The following is a 10907-nucleotide window of genomic DNA, read 5'->3' on the forward strand; positions in this document are numbered from 1 at the left end:
AAAATGTCCTTATTGTAGATTATATGTAATTAACCAGAGAAGAGCACCTCAAATTTGAGTTAGCACACCTTCGATCCAATTGATTAGATTGCACATTTGATGATGATTTTTAGCTTACAAAACTTTTCCTTCTTATTGCAGATCATATGGAACTCTTCAACCATAGAGTAACACTTAAAGTCTGAGTTAGCATACATTCAATCTAACTGACAAACAAATCTGGTGAAAGCAAGACATGTTAAAGGAGAAATGATATTGACCTTTACAGTCCACCGGGAAACGTTGGAATTGTTCATCTCCAGTTTCTATGAATAAGGTTGACATGTTTTATTAAAAACTTTCCTTTCGACCATCCAGATTTGAGGTATCTGTATCCGACTTGATCAGATTACCACTTTCTTTTACTTAACTCCGGTAAGCTCTATTTTTGCTTGTTCATGCTATTACTATAGGCATGTTGAGAACTTATGCTACTCTACTAAGTGATGCGTCATTTTTTCTTTCATGTCGAATGATGAATTGATTCAGTTTTGAGATGGAAAATAGTGGCACTGGTAAACATAACACTTCTTTTCAATTCAGTCATCAAGTACTTGATATACTTATGGACACTTGCTACCATTATATTGCAAAACAGACACGTGCTGCAACACACCATCTTGGGTAAGTGGCTATGCTAATTTGCTGTCAGTTTGATTTGTATTTTCTGATTTTGTTCTATTCTAGATTGAATTAAACAATGATACTCCCTCCGCCCCAAATAAGTGTCTCAACTTTGTACTAACTAAGTTGTACTTAATTTGAGACACTTATTTTCAAATGGAGGGAGAGTAGTAAATTCTGTAAATGTTTTCCTTCAGATATAGTGGTTTTGAAGATTCAACATATTCCGCATGATACCAGCTAGCACACCGGCCATTTTGATACATCAACGGTTGGATGAGAAATCTACGCTATGTATTTCCGGTTTGCTCTGCTTGTATTTTATTCCAAATAATACCAGACGTATGTTCCCAAATAATGACATTGTTTGAACTAAATAACCGTTATGTTCTTTAAAATGAAATAGACATGTGCAACAATGCCTTTCTAACCTCCGATCCATATATTTGTTGAAATCACTACCAACCCATCGAACATCTTTTTTTAGGGGTAAATCATAGAACATCTAAAATATAAAGATAAGAAATCAGAGAAGAGATAAGATTTGAGCTGGGGTCAATGGAACAACACAAAATATAAGTCCCCATAACGAGCCCAATGAATCTGATGGAACATTCATATTGCACTCTCACGTTGAAAATAAACTTGAACTCCATGTTTTTAGGAAAAAAATAACACTACCATATAACATTCAAAATGGACGGGCGCGGCAACGCGCGCCATCAATGATCTAGTATTAAAGAAGGAGAGGGGGGAAAGAGCCCCATCCACCGCAAATTCTTTTATTATAAAAAAACACTTGCTTTTAACTTGTGCATGTTACCTTGGTTGGTTTTACTGCCTTATATTTGAGCTAGTGTTATATTTTTAGATCAAATGAGCTAGTGTTATATGCAATGCATCCATGTCATTTTTCTCATGGTGATTGTGTCAAGATGATTCCTCATGCCAACTTTTTGGGGTTGCATAAATAGAATGTATAAAAATTTAAGTTAGACTCGTCTTCACTTGAATTTCGGCTCCAGATTCATAGTCAGACGTTATCTTTAATGTACTTACATATTTCTACCTGGATGCCTAACATCTTAACTCTTGGTTCCATCCATGGTATCCATGGTCGTGGTTGAGACTATACAACTGTCAGTGTGCATGATCAAGGTTATCACCTGCTCCGGGAGGGAGCGGTGGTGACAGCGACGGCGGCGCGTCCTCATCCCGCGTTGGTGGTTACTGGATTATTGGTTCCTAGGGTGTTGATTGTAGTTTTCCTTTTTTTTTTGGATGCTTTGTACCGCTGCTTAATTTTAATGTAGTCTGGGTCCCTTTCGCAAAAAGAAAAGAGACTATACAACTGTCATCTCCTCGTCGGGATGTTAGAGACATATATGTATTTGGTAGTCTAGGATTTGTAATCTGCCTCTTACCTTATCTCTAGGAGAGGCGTCTTGCCCTTCAAGTATTGTACTCAATATATAGTCGTCATCGAGGCTTAATAATACATTAATCATACTAGAAGAACGCCCGTGCGTTGCAACGGGGCCACATTAACTTTAAGAGTTCAATATTAATCATGTTAATAATACATTTAATATTCTCATACATATCAAGTGACACTGGCGACCTTTTTTGTCAATTTAGCAACGGGCTCAGTTGCAACGGGCTCTTTATACATATCAGACAACTCGCTACTACTTAAACTACAACTATGGCTGCCAATATTTTTTTGTCAATTTAGCTCAGCAATAGTGCCTGGCTTAATAGACTGCTTTGCATTCACCCCCTCAGAAGACAGACAGAACCAACTCAACATGTCAGAAGATTAACAGAAATTTCATTTGTATGGCATGAACATATAGCAGGAGCACCAACACATAGATCAGCAGAGAGCAGAGCACAGCATGCACACACTCGGGCCATCTATATCATACACACACAGCAACACACACACGCATCACGCTGGCATACACATACAGAAAAGCAGGCACACACGCATCATGCGCATTAGCCGGTGCGACGCACGCAGAGCAAGTACGTACGCACGGAGAGCAAGCTAGCAAGCACGCACGCGTCCAACCCCGCCGCTGCATGCGCTGGCAGAAGGTGAGGCAGCAAGGGAGACTGCACATTGAAGTTGTCCATGCAAGGCTGGAGGTGCTGGGCCGGCGACGGCGGTGTCGGGACGGCGCTTGATTCGTTCCCGGTGGCGTGGAGCTTGGGGCGGCAACGCGGCGATAGCTAGTGCTCGGGGATGGGGGTTTGGGGCGGGGGCAGTCGACTCGATGACTGGCGAAGTTAACGGGCTCGGGCGGCTGGAAATTTGGCGGGTGGCGGCGGCACAGCGCGAGGATGGGACAGGCGGAAAACCTAACGGGCGTTCAACTACCAATACCCACGCCTTTTTTTAGGAGAATTGCTTGTGAAAATAACGTGCGACGACGACTTAACGAGCGGATCCCCTTAAAAAAGACATAGCGAGCAGATTCCCTTAAAACTGGTAGGAATGGATACGATTGATGACGTTGATAAATAGTGGTGAATGTTGGCCTAATTTACTATCATCATGCATGGAAACAAATCATCAAGAAAAAGAATACTTCCTATTACTACACTCGAAGCTTCCTAATCTCTGCTACCAAACAGTTTCTGCCCAAACAAGGAAGGAAAGTTATGGACGTGATTCGGAAGGAAACAAACGTTATGAAGATTAATTAATTTAGATTTGATCTTTAGAGATTGATTGTGATTGATTTTTTTACATAAAGACATTACTAAATAATTTGCGTCAGTATGGAAAGTTCTGATCCGTTCAGTTTTTTTCATTGTGTGAGACGGTGAAGTGAAAATAAACCGATAAAGTGGGGGAGGCGACGAAAAAAATCTACGACGGTTAACCTACGAAAAAAAACCGAACGAAAGTGGTGGGACGAAAAAAAATCTGGAAACGAGACTACCAACTGCTCCATTAGGAGTAGAGATTCCGCCAATCCCTCTTTATCCCTCTCTATCCCTTCTAATATGGTATCAACCTAACGGATCCAAACCCTAGCCGCCGCTGCTTCCGCCCCGCGCGCCGCCCCCGGGGCTGTCGGCCTCCATGACTGCCATCGGGGGCCGCGCCGCCCGTACCTAGGGTTCATCCGCCGGTCGTGTTGATCGGCTGTCCTAGAGAGTCGTTTTTTGGAGCCCTTGCTCCAGGTTTTTCTCTCTCCGGCCGGTCATCTTGATCGACATTTTACTTTCTGGTTTTCCGATCTAAGATCGGTTTGCGTCGCCCGCCGCCGTTGACCCCCGTGCGCCTCTACTCCAACACTGGCGCGACCGGCCGGCTTCTTCACCGACCCGGTGGCCTCGCGCGACAGGCGGCCCCTCACGGCCGTCGCCCGCGCGTCCGCCCGCCCGTCGCCTTGCGCAGACCATCGCCGCCCTGCTCCGACAGGGACCTCTCCATCACCACCCGCCTCTGCTGCGTCTGAACGACGGCCTTGCGGTCTGCCTCGCCGGCATCGTCCCCGACTGCGTCGGGCCGGCTGTGTCAGGCTCGTCGGCTGCCTCGAGTTCGGGCGCCGCTGCTACGTTGGTCGCTCGGGCCACGTTGCCCGGGCGCTGGCGTTGCTTTGGCAGCCCGGGTGCTGGTGCTCACGCGCTCGTCCGCACGTCGTCCAACGCCGTTCGCCGTCGCCGGCTTCATCTCGGACTCCGCCGCCACCCTGCCTACACCAAGCAGCCTCCCCGACCTCGCGAGCGATCGGCTTGATCACCTGCGCTCCATCTTATTGTTTTTGTGAAATCCATTTTGTTATCTTGTACGAGTTGTTAGATATAAATCAGATTGGCATGTCCGCACTCCATCTTATTGTTTCCTGAAGACTAGTTTTGTATCATTGTATTAATTGGCAACACAAATGGCATCGGTAGAGCATTGGATGACTCATAAATTTTCCTTTACATGTCAAGGATTGTCATGGAGCTATGCTTCGGAGTGTGAAACTGAATTTTTTGTTTTTTTTTGGTATGCCAAGTTTAATTGCTTCCTGGAACTGGTTTTGTAGTCTTTTATAATCTGGTAGGAGATAAAATGCCATGAGTCATTAAATGAGTTTTACACATGCGGAAAGTCTGATTTAGCGGTTTTGTAGCTTTGGCGAGTGAAGCAAAACTTCTTGTCTTTGTAAAAGAAATATGGTTTATAGTGGATGTAAAAGATATGTGTTTTATGCATGTATCATGAGGAGGGCCAATTTTTTGAGGTTGAGCTCCATGGAGCTTGTTTTTTTGAAAAATCCGAAATCATATTTTGAAGTTTCAAAAAAAACTGAAATATACACATGAACCTGCATAAGCATACTACATCTCTATAAAATTTCATGACGAAATATGTTTTGGTCTGAGCTACACAAAACAATGATGGAATTTTATAGTGAATTGTGCATGTGCTAGAAATACATGGTTTTTTTTTTGTACAGCTCGCATCAAAACGTATTTCGTCATTAAATTTTACAGAGTATACCAGTCTTCCGGTGTGTCTAATCTTGTTCGGCTCATCAATCCCGAATCCCCAAATTATAATGTTCACTAGGATTAACTAGACCAAGGTTAATAATTTTTGTGTAGACCTAGTGATGTGTTTTTTGTAGTTATTTGTGTCATGTTATGGACTTAAATAGATGGAAATAGGTGTTGAAACCTGGGGCTGGGGCAGGTTTTAGTGATACCTAGATAGATAATATTGTAGAATTTGCACACAACTAAGCTAAATTCATGGGCAAATTTAGTTTGACTACTTTTGAAATTCATGAATATTTTGTGAATTCACGAATTTTTTGTAACTTCATGGACATTTTTTAGTTCTAATATTTTTTTAAATTCATGAATATTTCTGATTACGCAAAAAAAATTGTGAACAATTTTTAAATCCATAAAACATTCAATCCAAACATTATTCAAAAATTGGAACATTTTAAAACTCAAGGATGTATTTTAAAACTGAAAACCCAAAGAATGAAAAAAGAAAACGGAAAAAAGGGTGCCCCACATTGCATCCGCCCAAAGTGTGCGACCCGCACTGCCCTACGCAAGGTCTCCATAGGAACATCTTAGAAACTCCCGAAATCACAACTTAAGGGGTATACTTTGGATTTGTTGCCCCATCTCCTGTGATGCTGCCAATGGCGCAACGTATGTGTGCCATATGTCACAATCTGCGAGTTTTTGTGGGATTTCATCTCATCCACGGAAGTGGTGGGGGGTTAATTTGTCCTTTTGTGTTCATTTTTTTAAAACAAAATATCTCTCAAACTATGCATCCAAATTACGAACGGATTTCACAATGTTCGCGTTGAGATCTTCAAACCACATGTTGATAGGTTCTAATATTTTTTAGTAAATTTGTGCTTCCAACTACATTACCATGTGCTCACAGCGTGAACTAACTCGTACTCCAACTTAGTAATAACGTGTGCCCCTCAACTTTATGATCCCAACTAGTACTAACATTTGTGCTCTCAACCCACTAATTTGTGCTCCAAATGTGAACTAACCAGTGCTCCTACCGTGGATTTGGATCCTCTGACTAGGGAAGAGAAGTCAGGGCAGTACCCGACTTCCCTTCGCTAGATTTCCATAAATAGCAACTTAACACAATGATTATGTGCAGTGGTTATCTACAGTAATATGTGAATCTACAGTGATGAGTGAACAATGCCAGCTCTCTGACTTTCTTTCCATGTTTTACACACATAGGGCACTATAGCCCCCTGACTTGCCTCCTGTATGTATGTTAGAGGATCTGTCTCCCTTAACGCGAGGCACAACCAGTGCTCCTATGTGAAGCACACATATGCTTCCATCACAAACTAATTTGTGCTCGCACCTAATACTAACTCGTGATCCACCTATTTCTAACCCTTGCTTTCGCACAAAGTGCATATGTGCCCCACGTGGAGACCACACATGAACTCCATAAAAAAAATGAGAAAATGGAAACCCCCCCAAAAAAGGAAATGCGAAAAGACCAGGAAAACTAAAAAAACATAAAGAAAAAAAACTCTCGTGCAGGATGCATTCTATGTGCGACACATGGCGATAGGTTTATCAGGCGCATGATGACAACTTGAAGCACCACTTGGCGACCGCGTGCTCTCACAACCCACAGAAGTGCCCCCACATGGGAACCCTTAATTAGTTGCTCCCAGAAACACGGGAGCACCTATAAGATGCATTAAGCGGCAAACAATCGGCCTCCCACACAGGGAAGCGCCTTGATTGGGCCAGCCCATTGTGCATTTGTAGCGGCTCGGCTACTTTAGCTAGCCCGACTATTGTATCGAGCCGGCTGCTATAGCGTTGTTTTTTTAAGTTCCTTTTTGTTTTCATAAGTTTTTAGGAAAAAAATTCTTAGTGTGAATATTTTTTGAAATTTGCGAACATTTCTTGGAAACGCAAATGATATTGAAATTTTGAAAATGGTTTTTGAAAAAATAAAAATGTTGTATAATTACAAATATATTTTAAAAAAGAAAAAATGAATTTGTTGAAACTTTTTTTGAAAACATGAACATCTGGTAATTCTGAATAGATTTTTTAAAATGCAAAACCATATAATTCACAAACCTGTTTTGAAAAACAATAAAAACAAATATTTCTAAAAAAAGCGAACACTTTTTAATTTTTTGAACCAGTGAAGGAAAATAAAAAATTCCATGAATAAAACAACGAAAAAATGGATAAAAAAGAAAAGAAAAGAAACCGGAACCTTTTAGTGGGCTTTCCCGGACAGAAAACCTTCTAGAAGGTTCCTAAAACTGGGATTGGTGGAAGCCTATAATTTCACGGTTTTTTAGCGGTTAATTTTGCGTTAAATGGGCGAAGCGTCCACATAGGATTTATCATCGTGTCCAAAATAGTCGGAACTGGGCCAGGCCGTCATTATAACCGGAAGAGTTAAAAAATATTGAAAAGAAAAAACCCAGATCTGCGCCGTACTGCTGCTCATCTGAGAGATGGAAGAAACGGCGGCGCGCATGGAGGAGCAGCCGCGGGAGACCGACGCGCATCCTTCTTCCTCGGCGGCGGCCGCCGCTGGGTCCTCGTCCTCGTCGCCGACGTAATATCCCCAAGCCCTACCTCGTCCTGTACTCCTCCATCTCCCTTTCTTTCCCCCCCGTCTTGTTTTTCTGGTTAATTTCGTTCGTGGAAAGAGTAGACAGATTTCAGGGCGCATGCTTCTTTCTGCATCCCGTCGCCTCTCCGTTCACCTGTGGATGTTGCATCAGATCCACCTATATCTGTAACATTAGTCATACTGTACCTCGATATGGAACTATATTTGGTTGATATAATTATTAAGGCGAAGATTGATTCTGCTTATTGTCAAAGGGAAACAGTCCAGATTGAAACTGTCCCTGCTTTATTAGATCTCCAACATCGCAGATAAAGAACAGATTTGACAACTAGGTGCTGTCACTGATTTGCCATGCCTGTATCAATGTGCTAGGAGAATCATATTTCCCTTGCCTGTCATTTTTTTTTTTTGGCTGATTCAGTTTGACAACTAGGTGCTGTCAGTCAGCATCAAGCACTCGGCACCTGCCAGATATTATTAGTTTGAGAAACCGGTGATTCTGGTGTGCACTTCAGTAGGCCCAAAGATTTATATGAAACTTCAGCTACCTGTATTTACCGTGTATAACTTCTCCGTAGAACTGAAATTCAGTGCCTGCGTCGTTGTTGATCTTATTCTGAGCTTCTCAGGGGCAACAACTCAGTATAACTATAATATGTATCTTTGTTTAGCTCAGGTTATGTTTCCTAGAATCTTGGTAGCTCCTGTTCTTTTTCATACAATTATATCTAGCTTCGCATGACTAAACTTTGTCCTGAATTTGTTGTGTCAAACAGGGAGAGCGCCACCATGCGAATCAGGGCTAAGAGAACCTGCTATGCCTCTGCCTCCTCTGTCTTCGCCGCATCCGGGCCAGGAGGATGGGCAGAGCTCCCCGAAGATTTGCTCCAATGTGTCGTTGCTCTCCTCGGCTCCTCCCGCGACCTCCTCGCCTTCGGTGCCACCTGTCGTCCTTGGCGTGATCTCTTGTCGGTATGCACGTGCTCTTTGCAGCCTCTCCTCCTACACCCGAGTGCCGACAGCAAACTATCTCCCCAGTTTAACCGCTGGACGACCTTGCAAGGATGCACGTGGAGATTGGCTGTTCCTGCTGGCACCTCATCCTATCCCAGTTTGCTTTCCTTGAGTGACCTCAGAGGCATGTTCTTTCTTCGCTACTCCTACGGCCACCTCATCTTCTGCGACGATGATGGGTTCTACATTGTTAATGCGTTCAGCGGCAATAAGGTTGTGCCTCCTTGCCTCAAGTCAGATCACTTCACTCGCATTAGCTTTGCCACCTTGACTGCCCCGGTTGCATCCGATGACTCGCATCTCCTTGTTGGCAGTGGAGCCTATCTGTTCCAGTGGCGCATCGGGAGCGACTCTTGGTTGGAACACTATCCTAAAGTTAATTTTCTTAAGATTGAACAAGTCGTGGCCCTGAAGGGCAAAACATATGCACTAGGGTCTTTCGGGTCCTTCTGCATTGTACAATTCTTACCCAGTCTCTTAATTCAGAAGTTTGAAGTTATACTTGAGGAAGATAAAACCAAAGATCTTTATTGGACAAATAAAAAAACATGGCTTGTTGCGTGCGGTGACGTGCTTCTTTTGATCAAACTTGAGGCAGCAAGAAAGACATTCTCGGAGGTCATCCAGTTCAAGGCCTTCAAGCTTGAGTCGTTGGACGCCGCGACCAAGAAGGCGAGGTGGGTGAAGGTGGACAGGTTGGATAACTGGGCCATCTTTGTCAGCGCGGACGTGCGATGCGAGGCATTGCCATGCATCAACCCAGAGAGATGGGGAGGCAGAAGCAACCACATATACTTCCCAAGTTATCAGCCTGAACAGCCTTGGGCTGCAGTCCAACTATGGCAAAAACGTAACGACCCTTCAACACGTTCGCAGCTCGAGGACACTGGAAACCGGTACCGCAGATTGGAGTCAACCTGGGTCCTTCCCGGCATGTTTTCTCGATCTGGTCGGTGATGATCTTTGGGGCAATCGTGCATGCGTCTGGTAATTAGATTCTCATACAACTTCTGTGGGAGAATTCTACCATGTTGCAGTTGCAGGACGAGTAGTTGACTGAATGTTCTTGACTTGTTTTCCAAAGTTACTCAAACTCTGCTTTTGCTTGTGTGGTGATTACAAGGGACCCTTGTTATATTTCATTTCTCATCTACTAGAATTGTAGAGATTTTTTGTAATTGGGCCACTTGATAACATGGGCTAGGCCTGCAACTATCTTTCATACTAGACACCTAAGGTGTTCATCTGGCCTGGGGCTAGGCCCAAAATGCAAACTCATACTGCCTACCAGCTAGCATCTCTGCTCATTATTCATTCAGTAAGCTATAAGCCTACTGTCATTCTTCATCTTTCCATACTACTAGAAACCTATACTGTTTATCCTTGTCTTTGTAAGATTTTACAGAACCATTTCGATCCTAATCCGCCATCGGAGATCAACCGTTGACCAACTATACAGATCTTCCATCTTTAAAAAAAATGTTTGTTTGGACAGATTTCCAAAAGCATTACTAGGAAACCACCCAAAATATCTCAAAGTAAAAAAAATAAGAATCTACTAGCACATCTCTTTTTCCATGTGGATGCGATCACTTTGATGACCCCTTTATCCTTTAGGTCCAAAGAAAATATGCTAGTTGCCAATATGGAAAAACAGAACACACATATATACACCATGTTGATGTTTAACAATGACAGGAATAAAGACTGGTCTAGCTCATCACCATCATCTTTTTGTGCTTTCAAACCTTTTGCTTTCCCTGTCTAGCATGCCCCATCATTCGAATCCCCACAAGGCCTCAACATCTTGATGGCATCAAGGGAGAGAAAAAGACACACATCCACACCACAGGCATGGCGGGCACGGCGTCTATATGGGACTCATGTTAGACTTTAGGCTTTGAATCTTCTTGGCTTTGGGTGCCGATGAATCAATGCGACCGGCAGGTGCGGCACCCATGTCGCCATAGATTGGACAAGTTTCACAAACACCTTGATGAAAAAGGATTGGCAGACAACAATTTCTTCGAGTTTCTTGCACCAACTAGTATCCTGAAATTTTGATCTGCTTGGGAGAGGTGGGTGATTTACTCGTACTTCAATAGTATGT

At 43.1% G+C, this 10907-nt stretch overlaps 1 protein-coding gene across 1 annotated transcript; it reads left to right on the top strand.

The window, feature by feature from the left end:
- Positions 1-7601: 7601 nt before the first annotated feature.
- LOC125522745 (putative F-box protein At3g25750) lies at positions 7602-10096 on the top strand. The gene is made up of 2 exons (XM_048687777.2): positions 7602-7765; positions 8560-10096. Exons 1-2 carry the CDS (start codon positions 7662-7664, stop codon positions 9752-9754), a joined length of 1299 nt encoding a protein of 432 aa, XP_048543734.2. The 5' UTR covers positions 7602-7661; the 3' UTR covers positions 9755-10096.
- The last annotated feature ends 811 nt before the right edge of the window (positions 10097-10907 follow it).

Source organism: Triticum urartu, chromosome 7A (genome assembly GCF_056163025.1).
Source record: "Triticum urartu cultivar PI428250 chromosome 7A, HENAU_Tu73, whole genome shotgun sequence".
NCBI lineage: Eukaryota > Viridiplantae > Streptophyta > Magnoliopsida > Poales > Poaceae > Triticum > Triticum urartu.